This window comes from Podarcis bocagei (genome assembly GCF_964188305.1).
Source record: "Podarcis bocagei genome assembly, chromosome: 13".
Classification (NCBI taxonomy): Eukaryota; Metazoa; Chordata; class Lepidosauria; order Squamata; family Lacertidae; genus Podarcis; species Podarcis bocagei.
The window spans coordinates 28,247,108-28,268,099 of record NC_138138.1 but is presented as its reverse complement, the minus strand read 5'-3'; the positions used below and the strand labels follow the sequence as shown (position 1 = coordinate 28,268,099).

At 46.1% G+C, this 20,992-nt stretch overlaps 1 protein-coding gene across 1 annotated transcript in view; it reads left to right on the top strand.

The window, feature by feature from the left end:
- PPP1R1B (protein phosphatase 1 regulatory inhibitor subunit 1B) overlaps window positions 1–20,992 on the top strand; it is a 51,666-nt gene that overhangs the window by 15,065 nt on the left and 15,609 nt on the right. The window contains exon 4 of the mRNA XM_081168714.1: window positions 9,426–9,501. Within this exon, the coding sequence (XP_081024840.1) occupies window positions 9,426–9,501 (76 nt within the window). The remainder of the gene's footprint in view (window positions 1–9,425; window positions 9,502–20,992) is intronic.

Here is a 20,992-nt window from a genome sequence, read left to right as displayed (position 1 = left end):
ACCGGGTTCGCTTCCCCGCTCCTCCACATGCAGCTGCTGGGTGACCTTGGGCTAGTCACACTTCTCTGAAGTCTCTCAGCCCCACTCACCTCACAGAGTGTTTGTTGTGAGGGAGGAAGGGAAAGGAGATTGTTAGCCGCTTTGAGACTCCTTAGGGTAGTGATAAAGCGGGATATCAAATCCAAACTCTTCTTCTTCTTCTTAAATGGGGGGTGGGAATTGTTGGTTCAAGGTGAATAATTCTCAAAATAGGGAGAGGTTGAGGTTTTGTTTATTTGCTAATTAGTGGATCAGTGTATTTATTTGTTTATCATTTGAGTATTGCTAATATTGCTCGCTACTATTTATGTAGCTTGTCCCCCACCCACAGATGTTATTTGTAAAATTAATGTATGATATGATACCCCCTTTCCTCCTATAATATTATGTATTGTGTATTTTTCTTTGCTGTAAATCACTTGGAGACCTTCAGATGACAAGTGACTAATAAGTTTAATAAATATTATTATTATTAATAATAATGGTGAGCAACTCAGGGTTTATCTACACCTCTGCTTGCCCCACTGCTCCCCCACCCCTAGGGGAACCTACTCTTTGGTGCTAAATCCAAACAAATGGCAGTTGGGTTGTCTGCAGACTGCCATTTGTTCCGATTTAGCTCTAAAGAGTGAGGGAAAGTCTGGAAAGCATGGGACAAGCAGAAAAACACTTGGACCCATGCTTTCCAGGCCCAGGACAAACAGGAGTGTGGACGAGCCTTTAGCTTCGTGCACTGTGCTGAATAGCAGCCCTTAGCTAGCAAAGAGGAAACTCACAGGAGAGCTGGAATGAATTAACCCAGGAATTCTCAAACTTTGTGCCAGTGCATGCTAATAAATCATTGTGGCGAGGTCAAGTAAATACGTAACAGAACCCAAAATACTTGATGAGGGGTGCCAGCTCAAATAAAATACAGTCATACCTTGGGTTGATTGTGCTTCAGGTTGAGCGCGTTCGAGTTGCGCTCTGCGGCAACCCGGAAGTAACGAAGCGCGTTACTTCCGGGTTTCGTCGCTTGCGCATGTGCAGACGCTCAAAATGACATCACACGCATGCACAGAAGCAGCGAAAAGCAACGTGCACGTGCGCAGACATGCCATCGCTAGTTACGTTTGCTTCTAGATGCGAATGGGGCTCCGGAATGGATCCCGTTCGTATCTAGAGGTACCACTGTAATCACAAGATGCAACGCATGCACACAATTTGAATGGCAGCTTGGGCTGGGGGGCAGGCCCCCTCAAATGTTTTACTGGGGGAGGGGTGAAAGGGCTTCAGCCCTAGCTGGCTCCTAGGTACTTGATACAGTGGAGTCTGCAGCAGTGTAGTTAGTCGCTCAGGCGCCTGGGGGCAGAGCAAGCCATCCATGGGGGCGGGGTGAGCTGGGCAGGGTAGGGTGGGGCGGGGCGCCCTGGGGGGCCTGCATGGAGTCCACCCACCGCTCCCTGCATGGGTGCCTGCTCTGAGGTTGCCTCTTTCCATCAGCCTTCGCTGGCTTGCTGATTCTCCCTCATCTCTGCAGCAGAACGTTCAATCACACTTGTCACAGAATCACAGCAGAATTATCCACCCTCAAAGCAGGCTGCACATGACTGGCGTCTCTGCTCAGGTCGGCATTGCTCAGATCGGCAATTCATTTAGAAACTTCAGCAGGCATCAACTCTTGGCAACCTCTGAGACAGTTGCCAGGGCCCCAGCGCTCTGGCAGACCCACTGATACCTTGGGGTCCATTATCATCATCATCATCATCATTATTCTGGCCTGATGTTCTGAAAAGCAGCAGGTGACTAGATTGAGCCCCCTTTTCCCCCCCACAGTGCCCCCAACCTAATATCGCTGTGAGAAATTAAGTGTGGTTAGACCCATCAGCCCATTCCTGCTTGGAGCTAAGGAAGTCCATCGGGCCCACTGACAGAAGAGGGGGCCCACCCAGGGCCCGTTGCCCAGAGGCCCCACAAACCTGACAGACACAGGAGAGGGTAGAACCCTTTGGAGGGAAGAAGTAAGGGAAGAAGAGTGTAAAAATTTGTCCACATTTGAGCATTATTTAGCTGTTAATCAAAATCCACCCCTGCATCTATTTACATTTGTATAGGAAGCAAAACTTTGGTCTTTCCCATGCACACCAGTAGGCAATCCCTTTTGTGTTTGTCCTTGCCTTCTCATTTGCTGATTCTATTGTGCCAGTTAAGTACCTACAGGGTGTGCATATAGATAGCTGTGCTTGGGGTTTGTTTGTTTTTTTAAAAAAAGAAAATTCCCCACCCAAGAAGTCTGCAAAAGCCCACACTCGGGCTTTTGAAAATTGCTTGTGCAGTTTTCTGTAAAGCTGAGGCATAGGAGCCAACTCCCAGGGGCCAATATCTCTTTGACCACCACCACCCCCATAAAATATTTGAGGGGCTGGGGGCATTGCCATTCAAATGGTGTATGTGTGCCATGACTTGTGATCAGTTATTTGGTGGAGGACTGCCTGTATTTTTTGCTCTATAAGACTCACTTTTTTCCTCCTAAAAAGTAAGGGGAAATGAGTGTGCGTCTTATGGAGCGGGTGCAGGCTGCGCAGCTATCCCAGAAGTCAGAACAGTAAGAGGGATCGCTGTGCAGTGATCCCTCTTGCTGTTCTGGCTTCTGAGATTCAGAATATTTTTTTCCTTGTTTTCCTCCTCCAAAAAACTAGGTGCGTCTTATGGTCTGGTGCGTCTTATAGAGCGAAAAATACAGTACTTGCCCCCTCCCCAATACAGTATTTTATTCAGGTTGGCACCTCCGACTGAGGGATCAAAAGTGTGTGTGTGTGTGTGTGTGTGTGTGTGTGTGTGAGAGAGAGAGAGAGAGAGAGAGAGAGAGAGAGAGAGAGAGAGAGAGAGAGAGAGAGAGATCTTCTAACGCTAACACACCAGCAAAAACACAGTAAACTCCATTGTGTGCAAACCCTGAGAGTGAAGTCAGAATGAGTGCTCAGTGTACAGTAAATAATCTACCCTCTCTGGATGCTCAGTAAGCAGGTCGTCTGCAAGCAACTTGTAATGGGTATGAGTTACTCGTGCGTAAACTGGTGCCTTTCTGGGTTAATTTGCCTTGTTAAAACTTTCTGACTGCACAGCCCCTTCTCATGGTGGCTGCCTCAGTCACTGGCAGAATCCGTCAGTGGGCGTTTCTTGAACCTCTTCCAACATAAAAGTTGTTTGACACCCAGTCTCCTCCTCCTCTCACTGCGCGGGAGTTTTCTGCGCAGGGAAGGCGTGGGTAGCGGAGGACCTGGGCTCTCCTCACTGATATCCAGTGAAGAGTCCTGGAGCCCTTTCTCCACTTCCCCCGTCTGCCTCCCTTTATCCCCGGTGTTGCGCTGATTGGCTTCCCCCTCTACTGAGCTGTTTCTCCCCCTGCTGCTGGGTCCTTCGCCAGCATAATCTGGGAGCCTCCCCTTCGCCTCTCGCTCCGATGTCAGTTCCCTGACACAACTGTTTCCCAGAACGTTTTTAAGATGGAGAGGGAAGAGAAGAGCAGCACAGCTGCCCTCCTGCCACACAGGAAGGCCACCCCTGTGGCAAAGCTGACACCCCCTGTGCTTTGAACAGCAGCCTGAAACTTAAACCCAGCACGTGACACTTTTCACCGTCACTTATCTCCCACACTCAGAAAAGCTTCGCCTGCTAAATTTCTGTTTCTGCCAAGCCAGATGAAATAGATGAGGCAGCCACCCTGTCCATCGGTGTGGCCTGAATAATTGCTCTTTTGGTTTTTTGAACTGAGACATGGGAAAAAATCCAGCATTCTAAAAGGTGGCAGAGAGACACAGGACACAGTTTGAACTGAATAATCCTGTTGCTGAGAGAAAAAGGTGGCTGACTTTGGAAAGCAGAGGTAGACTCTTCCTTTCTTCAGATGCTAGGTATCCTTCAAGCTCCCCCATTACAGATCCTCCATGTGTCCCTATGTTCCAGGGATTTAGCTGATTTAGAGAAGCCATCCCGGTTTCTGGTTTCCTGGAATGTCCTGCTTTTCCCTATTTTCATTGGAGAAATGTTGGAGGGTATGGAGTTATTTGACTCCCGATCTGTCTGTATAGGGATTTTTTTTTAAAAAAAAAGGTTTAATATTTTTTTACATTTTTATACAGTGGTACCTTGGATTAAGTACTTAATTTGTACCAGAGGTCCGTTCTTAACCTGAAACTGTTCTTAACCTGAGGTACCACTTTAGCTAATGGGGCCTCCTGCTGCTGCCGCGCTGCCGGAGCACGATTTCTGTTCTCATCCTGAAGCAAAGTTCTTAACCCGAGGTACTATTTCTGGGTTAGCGGAGTCTGTAACCTGAAGCGTCTGTAACCTGAAGCGTATGTAACCCAAGGTACCACTGTATATGTTGGAACCTGCCTAGAGTGGCTGGGGCAACCCAGTAAGATGTGTGGGGTATAAATAGGAAAATTATCATTATGGAATGGGGCATCTGTATTTTCATCGGAGAAATGTTGGGAGGTTATGCCATTATTTCAGTACAGTGGTACCTCAGATTACATACGCTTCAGGTTACAGACTCCGCTAACCCAGAAATACTACATCAGGTTAAGAACTTTGCTTCAGGATGAGAACAGAAATTGTCCTCCGGCGGCGCAGCAGCAGAGAGAGGCCCCATTAGCTAAAGTGGTGCTTCAGGTTAAGAACAGTTTCAGGTTAAGAACGGACCTCCGGAACGAATTAAGTTCTTAACCTGAGGTACCACTGTAATAGTAAGTGCAGGAGAGGGGAGGGAAACATGAAGGCCAGGGGACTGCATCAACTGTGAGACTCTGCGTTTCTTCATTGAATGCCCTTCACCTGGGCATTGCAATCTGCAATTCTGCTGCGCTAGAAGACCTTGGAATTTACTCAAACAAACAAAGAATGCCCCATTGGAAAGTCTGGCTCTTGAGCTTATCCCACCCCTCTCTCACACACACAAACACACCCAAGCCTGCAGAGAAAATTTATTCCTGCTTGCATTTTTCCATGACTTCCCCTTGATCTTCAATCACATTAAATTCCTCTTTAATATGCGACAAAGTACTGTTCTGGAATGGGATCCTGGGGACAGCAAGTCAGGAGCCAGAAGCTTAGTGCCTTTGAGAAAGACTGGCTGCTTTTCAAACTCTCCCCATGACTTGTCTGTTGTTTTATCAGATTATCCATTTAATCGCTGAGTGTGCCGCCCCATTCACCAGTTGGCAGCTTGCTTTCCCCCCCCCCCTTTTTTTTTCTGGGTGGGGGGAGGTAAAGCCCTTGGCGGAGGTCAGACAGAATGCGTACCTTTTTCACCTGTTTCCCAACCCCAAAATGAGCAGGGAACATGGACATTTTCCAAAATGCGATCAGAGCTTTTGTCCAGTGAACAACAACAAAAAAAAAAGGAAAGGAAAGAATTTTGCTGGTTTCCAGACCTGGATAGCTAGGTAACGGCTAACTTACACAGCAGTCAAAAACTGCTTTGAAAAAACTTTACTGCGATTAATCATCTGGGTTTTAGCTTGTTTGAGTAATTAAATGTAAAAGTTATTTCCAAAATCTATATATTTTCAGATTTCTTTTTTTAAAAGCTACTGAAATATTTAAGCTACCGAAAGAACGTGTGAGAACTCACAGTTTAATGCAAAAGAAAGGCCATCGTTTTTTACATATGTAAAAAAAATAAAAATCCTTCCATTCTGTATTACAGTTACATCACAAGAACCAAAATAACCTCAACAAAGTGTGAACATAATTCTCAGCCCTGCCTTTCAAATATCTCCATCACCAATTAAACAACTAACACTTCAGTTGCTTAATTTTCTGATTAAAGGCTGCAAATTTAGTAATGCAGATATTATTTATTTATTTATTTATTTATTTATTTATTTATTTATAGTTCCATTTAAGAAGCCCTGTCTAACGCCATAAACACCCTCATTCTCTCTGTGAACTGGAGTTCGGGGAGGAAGTGGGGCCAGTGAAATGACCTGCTTTGGGCAGCACCAGGGAAGGGAAAGAAGGGGGTGGGGAGGGAATAGATAAAGGCAAGATTTGGTGTCTAAATGATGCAGCAAGGAGACATTTCAGGGGAGGAGACTTTCCCAAGGGCTCTGCTTCGGGTCCCACCGTGCCTTGGGCCAGCACTGGTGAGAAGGACAAAAGCAAATTATCTTTTTCAAGAGAAGTACACTTTCTGCCACTTCTCAGGATCATCCCTGGGACTGTTTCAGCAGTAACCCTGCTCCTGCTTTTCCCAGAATGCCTCTGTCCACACCACCCCTTTCTTTTCCCTGAGGTAAACAGGTGTCGTCACTATCCTCTAAGTATTACCGATGTGGGTCAACTGCCCTGTGCCAGATGTTCCTCCTTGGACATTCTCCCTACACCCAATAAAACTCTTTACTGTTAAAAAAAAGCTTTACATTATTTTTTGTTGTTGCAGCTGTTCACAGCCACTGTTCCCTCCATCTGCTGCTGCATTTATTAACTTACAATAATGTTTATTTCACTACTTATTATTACATTGATATCCCATTTCCCCTTCAAGGGAAGCTCTTTGCTGTGGCACATGGGTCTTCCTCCTTCCCCATTTTATCGCCAAAACAACCCTGTGAGGTGGGCTAGGCCACTGGCCCAAGGTCAACCAGGTAGCTTCATGGGTTGAGTGGGGATTTGAACAATGATCTCCCAGGTTCTAGTCTGACGTGCTAACCTTTACACCTCATAGGCTCTCAGGGGTGCTAACTTGAATAAAATATTGGGGTAGTCCAGGTAATAACCGCCCCTGCATAATCGATCACAAGATCACATAATCGATGCATGCCATTTGAATGGCAAGACCCATCAACGGGGGGGCGGCCACTTCAAATATTTAATTGAGGGTGCGAAGAGACCTTGGCCCCTAGGAGTTGGCTCCTATGAAGGCTCCTCCCCTGTCAAAGTGTGTGCATGTTTTTTAAAAAATAATACTTATTAACTTTCCATTTTATAACATAGAAATGCAATCTTGGTTTTTTCACAAAGTTCATGAGCTCAAAGGAGCTCGAGTGATGTGAAAAAACAAAGTCAATGTGTATTTTTAAAGGCTTTCTTCTCCATCACCACGTGATCCCAGCCGATCGGGGATAATGTTGTGAATGTGATGGTGTCATTAGCACCATTAGGTACTGCATTGCCCTCTTTCGTGGCATGAGGGGAAAGTAAATGCATCTCCACTGCCGAGGCATCATGTTCAACATGCTCTTCCTTGACATAAGACGCTACAGTGAAACTATCACAGGCAATGTGTAGGCCTGGTTGTCTTGGCAACAAGGATGCCTTCTCCCCCCTCCCATCAAATCCTCACAAACCTTTTTGTATGATTTTCTCTCCGCCACCCCTATCCCGCAGGAAAGATGGGGCACTTGTGTATTGAAAGCAACTGCCTGCCTCCTTTTGGCTCAACGCCGCTTTCCAAATCTGTTGTGGTTTTGCCTCTGCGCTGTGCATGAGGCAGTCTTTCAGGCAAGGTTTTGAGGTTGCCGAGAACAACATTACAGCCAAAACAAGCATCGCTAAACAAAGGGAAAACATATTTAAGGAAAACCGAAGGTAATTCCAGACACTGCAAAGGAAACTTAAAAATAGCAACTCTCCCCTCTCCCTTTGTTTTATTGAGACACCCTGAACAGCTACAGGATGCTTCTGACCCTATAAAAATTCTCTTGGGGAGTCTTTGTGGTGTGTTTTGCTTACACTCATCTGACCACTTACCATATTTGGCATTGGGAAGGAAAGTACACCAGTGTCAGATTAGGACGACTCTGTGTCTTTCCAAACAGGAAGTCATGTTATTGGCCAGTGGGGCCAAGATTCCCATTCCTTGGAATGAAAGGGGATGCCTCAGTCCTTGCTGGAAAGTAGACTAGCAAGAGATCAAGAGATTATCACAGTGACCACTTGCAAGGAGCCCATAACTAGGGATTGAAAGACTGGTCAGTTTCAGTTCTCTCATCTTCCAGTCTTAAACCCAGTTCTCCAGGTTTCTGGAGCAATTTGTTTTGTTAGAGAACTGTTTCACAAAATTCGGAGAAGTGCAAGTTTTGAAGGATAGCTGAGTTTTGGCTCTCGTGTTGTTTCGGTTTGATATACATGTCCTTAACTGCAAACTGAATTGAGTTTCCGATTTCTCCCAGTGACATGGCAGTAAACACTTACGCAGAGCTTTTAGGGCATAGCAACATAGAACGTTGAATGTTAAATGCATCATGGATATTAAATTATAGGAATTAGGGGTTCCTTCCAGACAGGTGTGTATTGTGGGCTGACAACAGCTCCTTGTGTATGCAACTTTTTGGCAGAGCCCACGCAACGTCATTAGTATCAAAATGCCAGCCCCTGTTCTCCCTGTAATAATAATAATAATAATAATAATAATAATAATAATAATAATAATAATAATACTTTGGATTTTCCCATTCTAGGGTAAAACATCTGGTGGTGCTCTCCAGAAGTTGTTGGACTACAACTCCCATCATCCCTGACCATTGACCTTGCTGGCTGGAGGCTGATGGGCATTGTAGTCCAACAACATATGGAGGGCACTATGCCGCCTATCCTAGCCTAGACCCGTTTTTGTAATATTTAGAAAACAAGCATTTCGAAAAACCTTGCAGGCAGTAGGCACCCCTTAGAAGTGCCTTTTTCCTTTCTTGCTCTTATTAGATTATGACTGCTATATTATCGAAAAACATGGTGCACTTTCCCTGCATCCGAATTATCACCTGCAGTTTTATGCAGATTTTACTGATGAACTCATCATCACATTGGCATTTATTTGTGTGCCCCTCCACAGGAGGTCTGGAGGGTGGCAACACAAGAATGGGCCTTTTCTGTGGTGACTCCCATTTTGCTGAATGTTCTCCCCTGGGAGGGTCACCTGGTTTCTTCATTGCATATCTTCAGGTGCCCAGCAAAAACATTTCTCTTCAACCAGGCCTTCAGCTGTTAATCAATTTATGGTCGTGTGTGTGTGTGTGTGTGTGTGTGTGTGATTATCTTCTCCTCCTTTTACTCTTATTATATAATTTATCTTGTGTTTTATGCTGTAAACTGTCCTGTGGTCTCCTGATGAAGGGAAGTATATAAATTTAATTAATTTCGATAGCCGTGTTGAAAACCGACAAGTTTCAAAAGCCATTTCCAATGTCAAAGAGTTGGGGAGCAGCCGCTGAAAACAAAATAAGAAATGCCTATCGAAACACACTCAGAATCCTGGATCAAAGCCAATATTTTAATTTAACAAGTGTTTATATGTTGATTTGTTGAAAATAAAATATTGTTCATTGTCACATTCCCCATTCTTTGGGCAATCTTTGGAGAGCTGTGCCTTTGACCTGATGACTCTTGTTTTCTTTTCCTAGAGAGCTTTGGGTGAAGGCTACCACCTTAAAAACAAAAGGAATGCCCCCTGTGTCTACACCCCACCTTCTCTTAAAGGTAAGGTAGCTTTGAATTGTTTGTGACTTGCAGTTTTAAGTGTTAGTGCAAAAGGGCTTCCTTCTGTCTGTCCTGAATCGCCCACCATTTGACTTCATTGGATACATCTGCACACATACACACAAAGTTCTGGAATTTAACACCTTTTAACTGTGTGTATATTGGGACGCAGGTGGCGCTGTGGGTTAAACCACAGAGCCTAGGACTTGCCGATCAGAAGGTCGGCGGTTCAAATCCCCATGATGGGGTGAGCTCCCGTTGCTCGGTCCCTGCTCCTGCCAACCTAGCAGTTCGAAAGCACGTCAAAGTGCAAGTAGATAAATAGGTACCACTCCGGCGGGAAGGTAAACGGCGTTTCCGTGCGCTGCTCTGGTTTGCCAGAAGCAGCTTAGTCATGCTGACCACATGACCCAGAAGCTGTACGCCGGCTCCCTCGGCCAATAAAGTGAGATGAGTGCCGCAACCCCAGAGTTGGCCACGACTGGACCTAATGGTCAGGGGTCCCTTTACCTTTTTAACTGTGTGTGTGTGTGTGTGTGTGTGTGTGTGTGTGTGTGTGTGTGAGAGAGAGAGAGAGAGAGAGAGAGAGAGAGAGAGAGAGAGAGACAGAGACAGAGAGAGAGACAGAGAGAAATTCCACTTGCAACTTCAGTCCATGCATAATTCCCCAGAAAAACATTGACTGCAAATGCCGCCTCCTTCTTCCTCTTCCTCTTCCTCTTCCTCTTCTTCTTCTTCTTCTTCTTCTTCTTCTTCTTCTTCTTCTTCTTTCTCACAGTTGCATGAAACTCCCTTGCTGCTACCCCTCCCTCCGCCCGCCCCCGCCCCCCAGGCTGCCGGGGAACTTGCAGTTCTAAGGAAACAGACTCGGCACGCACTTGATTTGGATATGCGAGGTGCCCCCTCTCCTCCCACCCTATGCTTTTATTTTTATATTTTTTCCATAAAGAGTTGACAACTCCATCTGCTCGGAAAGCTAACCATTCCATAGCAGCGAAGGTGACCTTGGGCACACAGAGAGAAATGCTGGGGAAGGGAAGGAATATGTGTGGGCGGGTGGGTGGGTTATGCATGAACCAAACTTTGCATTACCTTGCGCCGACTTTCTTCATTTCAGATGAACAGAACCAAGATGCCAGGGAGATGGGGTGACTCATAGCAGTGTGTGTGTATACAGTATATAAAATGGGGAGGTGGGAATCTGATCTGGTCAGCAAGCCAGAACCTTATTCTCCCCTACCCCTTGAAGGGTGGGCAGGGTCACCCACCTGTCAGTCACCTGATGATGTCACAATGGCATCAGGCGATGATCAAAGCTCTATGCAGTGCTTTGAAGCACTGCTTATCAACAGGCTTGAAGCTGCAAGAGTGATGACTCCAAGCATCCTTTTGGAAGGATTGAGTTGCCCCATGGAGAACTCAGCCCTGAAGCTGATGCAGCAGACTTTTAAGTCACCCATCAGCTGTTGGGTGGTGACTTCAGGACTACTTTCTGCAGGGATCAGCTGCACAGTCAAGTTCCCCATATGAAGCTTGGTCGTACAGCCTGCCCTACGCCTGCCGTCACATATTATGTGGGCACGGTTTGGGCAAAACAGCCTCACAGGCCAAACTGGGACCCGTGTCAGGACAAATCTAGCCTGCAGGCTAGAGATTCCTCACCCCCATAGAAGACAGCTCCTAGGGGCTGAGGTCCCTTCAGCTCCCCCAATAAAATATTTGTGGGGGTCACACGCCCCCATGTTGATGAGCATTGCTATTCAAATGGTGTGCCTGCACTACATCTTGTGATCAGTTATGCTGGGAGGGGCTTACCTGCCGCCGCCCCCCCCAATATTTTATTCAAGTTGGCAGCCCTGTTATGAACTATACTTCTCTGCATTTCTCCTTAAGCCATGCAGCTTTTAAATGCTCTAGCCAGAAACATATAAAAGTTTTGTTTCTTTCCAAAAGGTCACATTTTAAGGACAATCTGTTCCAAGCAAGGCCCAACTTGGAAGTGGAGGAGGATTAAATGACCCGCTCCCCTACCACTGGAGAGCCAGTGTGGTATAGTGGTTCAGAGCGGTAGTCTCGTAATCTGGGGAACCGGGTTCGCTTCCCCACTCCTCCACATGCAGCTGCTGGGTGACCTTGGGCCAGTCACACTTCTCTGAAGTCTCTCAGCCTCACTCACCTCACAGAGTGTTTGTTGTTTTATGCAAGTCTCCCTCTTTCTTTGTGTGTGATGCATTCCCACTTTTTAAGCAACGCATGAGCAGCTTCTTCCGTCAAACAAATATATAGATATGAAAATGTTGGGAACTCAGAACTGTATGCGATTAACAACATGCAAAATCTGAGCCAGAGAGTTCTCAATTTGAGATGAATTCATAACGCTGGCCTGGATCCCTTTAAGTAGGTGCTTCATTTCAAATGCCTTAAGTTAGATATACCCCCAAACCCTATCAGGCTCCTTTGGGGTAGATGTTGGTATCAAGAAAAGGCCTCTGAAAATTAATGGCAAATTACCATGATCAGGTTTGTCCTCCACAAAAGATGACCCTCCAAGTGCCCCTATTTTCCAGGGACAGTCCTGGATTTTCAGAAGCCACCATGGTTTCTGATTTGATCCTAGAATGTCCCACTTTTCCTTAGGACGTCCCTGTTTTCATCAAAGAAATGTTGGCTGATATGCATTTTGAACATACCAGAAGAAGTTTATAATTAGTGTGACTCCCTCCCACAGTAGATGCAAAAGTAAATGACCCTTCTTCGTCATCAATGATACTTCCGTTACATATTTCCTCAAGGAAATATCCACGTTGAAATCATTGCATAAAGTCTCCCTCACTAGAGCATATTCTGGCATTGTTTAAAAACCTCCCACCCAAGTAGGGATCTGAAGGCAAAACTTGGGTTTGACTTGAGAAATTCTTGGCTCCCTTGGGAAGGAAATAAACACAGGCCTTCCGTTTTGAATGGGAAAACCAAAGAACTCTGGTTTGCAGCTACATTTAACAGCAGTGCAATGAAATCAGAGTCTGTTGAAACTAACATCAAGGTCTCTGCTGTGGAAGGCCTCTCTCTGCTGCTGCCTTCCAAAATATAACGTTGACAGAAACAGCTGACGAGGATCACAGATGCTGGTTTCTTGAAAGCGCAATACCTGGAATTTCTGGAGGTATTCCAAACACTTCTTATTACCTACTTTACACAGAGAAAGAGAGATAGAGACACACATTAAGCGTCAGTTTGTCACTGCATCTCCTTCCAAGCTCTGGGAGCCAGACTCAATTTAAATTATGTTTAAACTCGCTGTCGGTCACGTTAGGAAAACATGTTATTGGCATCACAGTTAAGCCAAGTGTTGGTCACTGAACATACATTAATATCACAGTCTCCTGGGCCATTTATCCCTGGCATGCTAATATTGGAACACCATACAGGCAAGGTTTTTCTAAAACATGCCCCACATTGTACTTAAATTGAGCCTCGAACCTCCAACACCTTGTACTTCTAACTGTGCATTCCCCAGTGCTGCTGATATCTATGCAGCAGTGGGCTGCCATTGACTTCTTACCACCGACTTTTAGTTCTCATTGTGTCAACTTTCAACAGACAGTCCTTACTCATCCCTTCACAAAAGCAAGCCCTTTCTTTCTCACTTTGACACATCACCTGGTAGAAATGAAAGGCAGCCGGTCGAAGCATGGATGTGCGCACACACGCAGAGCTTTCGATCCAGTCGTTTGCATTTTCCAGTTTTAGCACTAAGGTCAGCAGCAAGAACATCCACTCTTCCCCACCCCCTGAGTGACAAGTGGCGCTAACTTCCCAAACGGAGGTTGGAAGCGCCAAGGCAGTTGGAGGCCAATGTGTTTGACAACAAAGCCCTATTTAAAGACCTTCCCTTGTGCTGCGTTCCTCTTCCCACAATCTGCTGTTTGTGTCATGAGCGCTGCCAATAATCGGCAGCGTTTCCTGCAGAACGCAGCCTGGAGAGGAGGCCGTCCCAGGAGAAAGGGAATGGCCACAGCAGGAATCTCGACTCTCTCTAAGGCTCAAGGCCACTTTTGGGTGGTGATGGGGAGGGCAGGGAGGGAAGAACTTGTAACGAGGGTTGCGCCAGGAATTCTCTATCCAACTCTGGGTGTTTGAGAAAGGCGGATTAAAGTGGGAAATGATGCAAAGAGGAACAACTGAAATGAACACAGGAATCGGGAAATCAAAAGAGTTTTACCTATATAGAAATTAGCAGAGTACATGAGAGTGCTCTAAAAATCTGCAAGACGATTTCTATATTATTAGCTAAGATTATGATTGTGGGTACCACCAGACTGTCAGTAATTTTCAGGCAGGATTCAAGAGTGTGATACAACGTTAGGTTTGTGCAATTGAAGTGGATGAAAGAGCTCTGGATCCCCTTCAAATGTCCTTTGTATTGTGCATTCATGGAGATTTCTGCTCATGATAGTATCAGGGCAGTTGTATACCACCGCACTTTCAGTATTGTTTGTGCCTGCAGATGTTTTGGGTGAACATAGGCCTTTTGCTCCAATCGGGGCATGTCCAGTAGCTTTCTGCTGAAATCCTGCAACTTTGTATTATTATTATTATTATTATTAATAACAAATGTTCAGGGGGTGGGAGGGGGTGGGAGAGGGAATGTCCTCTTTTCATTGCACTATAGCGCAGGAGTGCCCTTCCAGACCATAATACAGTGGTGCCCCGCAAGACGAATGCCTCGCAAGATGAAAAACTCGCTAGATGAAAGGGTTTTGCGGTTTTTGAACTGCTTCGCAAGATGAATTTCCCTATGGCTTGCTTCGCAAGAAGAAAACGTCTTGCGTTTTTTGCAAGTTTGTTTCCTTTTTCTTAACACCGTTAATACAGTTGCGACTTGACTTCGAGGAGCAACTCATAGAACGCGGTGTGGTAGCCTTTTTTGAGGTTTTTGGTGATTTTTGAAGCTTTTCCAAAACTTTTCCGACACTGTGCTTCGCAAGACGAAAAATTCGCTAGACGAAAAAACTCGCGGAACGAATTAATTTTGTCTTGCAAGGCACCACTGTAATGCCGGAATGCCATGGTGGCACTGCAAAAAAAGCTGAATGATGTGTGGACAGTCCAATATAAATCCACCACCAATGCAGTATTATTGCATCCAGGACATGTGGCAAAATACTGTACATATGCAAAAGCAAACCCACTAAAAAAAATAAGTTTGTTTTGCCATGCAGAAAGATAACAAGGAAATGCATTGAAAGGTGTGGTTTGAAACAGCGACTAACAGGAAAACTTATAAAGACCCCACAAGCAAATCCGAATGAATGCTCGTTATCATCCAGCCACCCTGAGGACAGATTAGATCAAATGTTCAACAAAGACCGGCAACCCCCCGCATAGCTCAGTTGGGTAGAGCATGAGGCTCGTAATCTCAGGGTTGTGGGTTCAAACCCCATTTGGGGCAAATGATCCCTGCATTGCAGGAGATTGGACCAGATGACCCTCATGGTCCTTTCAACTCTATGATAAATTCTGTGGAAGCAAATAGGGATGAATCCAGACATTGTACATGCCTTTAAACTGGGACAGGGAGATGTGGCCCCGGGAGGGGTCTGGATGTGGCCCTTCAGGCCTCTCTGGGAATTCTCCCCAGGAAGAGAAGCTCACTTTGGTTTGAGCCAGTGCTGTTTTTAGATAGGTGCCTGGGTCATGTCATGGGTTGAAGGCGAACTCCCATCTCACAGGCAGTGGCTCAATTGGCCGTAAACGGCTGGTGCCGCAAACCTGACAGGTGTTAGGCGAAGGAGTAAATAGACTGGGCTGATAGATGAAGCCAGAATTGGGGGGCTGGGGGCTGGAGATGAGCAGTGTTTGGAGTGCACATGCCCCCGGTACTGGAAATGCGCTGCCTGTCAGAAGAATGTGAGAAACCGCATGCCAGAATGGTGTGTGTGTGTGTGTGTGTGTGTTTCACATCCTTCCTGTTCTCCGACAGGGAATGCTCACTGCCAGTTGCTCGCCCCCCACAAAGTGCTGCACTCATCCATTTCCCGTCAGCCTTTGCTCTCATCATCACTCCCCCGCACCTATTGTTCGCACCTGTCTTTCTCTAATTCTCTTCTTCTTCTCCCCCCTCCCCAAGCTATTTGATCTTCTGAGGGGGAGTTGGCACATTGCCTTCCCACACATACCTAAAGCTTTTACATTGTTTCGTGGCTGCTGCTTTTAAAGGGGCTCTTATCTCTCCTTCCCTCCCAGGGAGAACTGGGATGCGGGTAGCGGGGAATCTTGAGGCCGAGGTGGAAGTAATGAGCTGTAGTCTTGCCCACAGCCAGGCTTGTCCGCTCTCCCTTGATTTGGCAGGGGTGGAAAATACATAACGATGATGAGATAAAATGCGAGGTGGTGGGGAGCTGGAGAGCTCACCCGCTTTTTCCCTGAAAAAGCGGTGTCTAGGAACCATACACAGTCACCCAGCAGTACTGCTCCCTAATCCCTTTTTTTAATAGCTAAAAGTAGCTGTGGAAGCCTGAATCAGATTGGAAGAACTGCTTATCCCTTTGCATTCCAACCATTTCCCCCACTAACCCCCCCTTCCTCCCCACGGTTGCTTTCCTATTCACGTGGTGGGGAGGAGAAATGATATAGGTGCCTGTCTTCCCCTGCCCCATGGGCACAGATGGAAATGCCTGCAGATTAGCTCAGTTGGTAGAGCATGAGACTCTCCATTCCAGAGCCATGGGTTCGAGCCCCACATTGGCGGAAAACAGGTTCCTGCATTGCAGGGGGTTGGACTAGATGACCCTCAGGGTCCCTTCCAACTCTACAGTGCTACGATTCTATGAAAAGCAAAAGGTGACCGATGCATAAAAAGAAAGGATTAAGCACCTCCCCTGCCCTGCTACTCCGGAGATCAGTGATAGCCAAACTTGGCCCTCCAGCTGTTTTGAGACTACAACTCCCATCATCCCTAGCTGACAGGACCAGTGGTCAGGGATGATGGGAATTGTAGTCCCAAAACAGCTGGAAGGCCAAGTTTGGCCATCACTGCTGTAGATCAAACATGCTGCCAACCTCCCAACGTATCGTATAGCCATATAGCATCTTGCTTCTCCTTACTAGCATTCCTTAAGCTGTTGCTGACAGGACCCTGCCTGCTGTGTTTATGTCCCTGTCTTCCTTTGAGGTGTGGCATATATTATTCACCCCATCTAAGCAGTTTACAGGGCAAATACCCGGATGGCTGTCAAAATTAGGGCAGGCCCACCTGCCTCCCCAGGGCATGTGTGCCAGCATTATAAGTGGAATTTATGTCTTTGTGTGCATGACACTCTCCAGAGTACAAGAGGAAAGCGCATGTTCACATTACTGCTTCCTCCGCACCCAGTGCTTTTAATTTTTGAAGCCGCATTTACATGGCATTAGCCACAATCTGTATCAATCCTGTAGTTTCTAGTGGGGTAGGAGAGAGCCGAAAAGAAATTACATCTGGCAACCAATGCACCCCTTTGATTTCAGATAGCACATGGGTAGACGAGTCTAAAAAGCCCAGGACACAAATTTTCACGGCCCTCCATCAGCTATGGTGGCTCAGTTACCAGAAGTAATTTATTTAACGTTAACTTTGGAAGTGCATTCTCAATTCTCACCAAACTAAGCCTCTGAATGTATATTTTGCTCTAGGAGGCTTAAGGATACTTTTAGGCAAACTAAGATTCTCCATACTTTAGTTTAAGGCTTTGGGGGCAAATGCAAAAGAGGACAAGGCCCTTGCACCTTCCATAGCTGTGCAGAAGGTGGGATTTCAGCCAGACAAGCAGACGTTGGTGAAGTTCCCTCTTCTGCAAAACTGTTCCCTGTCGCATCTGGACACTCTGCTTTGCATGGGTATCTTTTCGAGCTCATGTTGCCCTGGCTTCTATCTAGTCTTGGTCACCCCTGTCTCAATAGCACAGTCATGTGGGGAAACACCCTTTCTGCAGACTTTGCAAAAGCCTGCTGTCAATGGAGGGATGTGGCCTTGTAATCTTAGCTCTATGCGGCCTTTGTCCCTGGCTAATGCAAACACAAGTAACTCTTAAGTCCTCCCTACAATGCACAAATCTGGGATGTCGACATGAGCCTTAAGCTTACGTTCTGACCCACAAGCAAGCTGCAGTTTCCCCTTCACAGAGCTACAATTCCCAGCACCCTTTACACTTCCCAGAATTATTTGGGGGTCATTGTACCTTAAATGGGCTTTAAATGATGATGTGGATCTGCCCTACAGCCCTTCTTCTCCTGCCTGCCCCAGGGCTCCAGTCATTGGCCAAATAAACAGGTTTTTAAAATCAAAGCAACCCCTCCCCACCCCCAGCAACCTCCATCAGGATGGCAGGTGGATTTCCACACTGTCGGGATAAATAAACGACTTGGCTAAACGCACCCCTGTCCCTTTCAGTCAAAGGATTGCTGAGAAGCTACGATAGCCACCTTCCAATATCTCAAGGGCTGTCACATGGAAGTTGGAGCAAGCTTGTTATCTCCTGCTCTGGAGGGTAGGATTCAAACCGATGGATTCAAGTTACAAGAAAGGAGATTCCAACTTAACATCAGGAAGAACTTTCTGGCAGTGAGAGCTGTTTGATAGGGGAAGGGCCTCCCTTGGAAGGTTGTGAACTCTCCTTATTTGGAGGCTTTTAAGTAGAGGTTGGATGGCCACCTGCCATATATAATCTGGTTGGGATTCCTGCATTGCAGAGGGTTAGGCTGGATGACCCTCAGGGTCCCTTCCAACTTTGCAATTCTATGATGCAATTCTATGATCTCAGCATAGTGTGGAACACAGAGCATGTGACCTATGTGGCTGCTCAGGCTGCTGTCCAGCTGCTACCTGCAGATGGGCATCTTCAAGGTCTGTCCTGCTCCCTGCCTTCCTAGGGTTCTTTAGAATCCTCGGCAAAAATAATCTCTCAAAGGACCCGTTGATGGCATTTTACCATTGTACTGTTGAGAGTGTATTAACCTATGGTCTCTCTGTGTGGCTTGGGTCAAGGAAAAAACAATGCTGTCCAGGGTTGTAAAGACTGCGGAGAGAATAATTGGGTGCATTCTTCCCACCTTGGATCAAATCCATGCTTCCAGGTGCCATAAGAAAGCTGCAGAGATAGTGCAGGATAGTGTGTACCCAGGAAATGATCTCTTTCAGTTTCTGCCTTCTGGAAGAAAGTACAGTGGTGCCTTGCAAGACGAAATTAATCTGTTCCGCGAGTCTCTTCGTCTTGCGGTTTTTTCGTCTTGCGAAGCACGGCTATTAGCGGCTTAGCAGCTTAGCGGCTATTAACGGCTTAGAGGCTTTAAGAAAAAGGAAACAAACTCGCAAGAACTCGCAAGACGTTTCGTCTTGCGAAGCAAGCCCATAGGGAAATTCATCTTGCGGAACGACTCAAAAAATGGAAAACTCTTTCGTCTTGCGCGTTTTTCGTCTTGCGAGGCATTCGTCTTGCGAGGTACCACTGTACAGGGTTATAAAGACTAGGACTAGCCGCCTGAGAAACAGTTTCTATCCAAATGCAATTTTGGTTTTAAACACAGTGTAGTCTTTATGTGAGTATATTGTATTCAATTATGGGGTATCAGAGTTTTTAGGGGCTAACCAGGCTGGGATAGCAGGCTTGTGGGTTTTTGAATGTAGATTTTTTTCAATTTTGTTGTTCTGTATGGGACAATGACAATAAAAATTATCGTATCATATCGTATTGTATCATTTAAACCAGACTGGGGTCAGGCAGCCCTTCAAATAGAGGACTATCCTCTTTAAATTAGGACACATAGCCACCCTAACTCCACCATATATACAAACTTCCAAATTCAGCCCCCCACCCCCTCCCAAAACCTTAGCTGATGAATGATGAGGTCTAAAGCAGGGGTCAAGCAACCTTTTTCAGCCGTGGGCCGATCCACTGTCCCTCAGACCATGTGGTAGGCCGGACTATTTTTTTGGGGGGGGGGTCTGATTCCCAGACCGTCCGTGGGCCAGATTGAGAAGGTGATTGGGCCGCATCCGGCCCATGGGCCTTAGGTTGCCTACCCCTGGTCTAAAGTACCGTATGTTTGACCTTTGGTAAGCAAACAGCAGGGCTTGTGTAAAGGAAAGCAAAGGAAGGTGTGTCTGCAAAGAGGGTACGAAGAGGAAAAAGTTGACACTACCAAATAAAAAGCCTCTTCTGAACAAGGAAAAGATTCATTCTCTCTCTCTCTCTCTCTCTCTCTCTCTCTCTCTCTCTCTCTCCCTTGTGGCTATTTATCTTCCCCAAACAAGGCGAATCACATTCCTCACTGAGGACTAGGTCCCTGCCAAGTTTATTGAACAAGGAAACCATTTTCCCCCTTTGTGCAAACTTTTCTATAGAACTTTAAGCCAGTTCAGGTGGTGTGGGAAAATTCCCGCCCTACCCTGCGTGCCTGTACTTTCTCAAAGAAGTAATCTCTTCTTTTTCTAAATAAATGCACATCAATGTTCTTTTGATCCCATCAAAACCAAAGTTTCGTCTGTCAGATGTTAAGGTGCTCTTATTGTGGGCAGTGTTTCAAATTATCGCCTTCAGAGATTCTGTGATTGAAAAAGGGATAAGGTTAAAAAAAAACCCCAACAACCTTGCTAATCGGACTTTTCAGCTGCCATGGAATGTTTAGGGACATTCTGATTGCTGAGGGTGAAGGTGCCAGATATAAAATTATTTATAACACTGTGGTATCTCTGAGAAAACTGAAAGGTCGTTTTGGCTGGGGGGGGGGGAACGTTGCAGTGCCATGGGTCAGGGTGTTTCTGGCAGCAGGGGGAGAGTAGGAGGAGAGACTGGGTTATTAATGAGATTATGTCTGCTTTGGAGTTTGTCAGTTTTAACAGACCTGCAGATGTGGAAGCTGCACCAGTGGTTTCTCTTGCTCCTCTCCCCACTCAGTCCCTTTACCCCATGCTCTGCTCCCCTCCAGCCAGATGAAGCAAACAAGCTTCTTCTGTGACCCCCCAAAAGCTGGAGGGGAGGTTGGGCAATAGGACTCGGTAGAGAGTGGGGAGGAATGGAGCAACATGGCCACAGCTTCTTGTACAGTTCTGGATTTGCCAAAGAAACAGGTATGGTCTTAGGCTTGTACGACCTAGGACCCCACAGTCCTGGATTTACAGAAGCAGTTCCAGTTTCTGATTTGATGCTGGAATGTCCCGCTTTCCCTTAGGACATCCCTATTTTCATCAGAGAAATGTTGAAGGGTATGGAGTTATGCAACCCCCTTTAGAATACTTCTGAAGGCAGCCCTGTATAGGAAAGTTTTTTTGTAATGTTTAATGTTTTATTATGTTTTAATATATGTTGGAAGCCACCCAGAGTAGCTGGGGGAACCCAGTCAGATGGGCGGGGTATAAATAATAAAATTATTATTATTATGGAATAGGATGTCCCAGTTTTCATAAGAGAAATGTTGGAGGGTATGAGCATGTCAGGGAGAAGGGTAGCTAGAACCT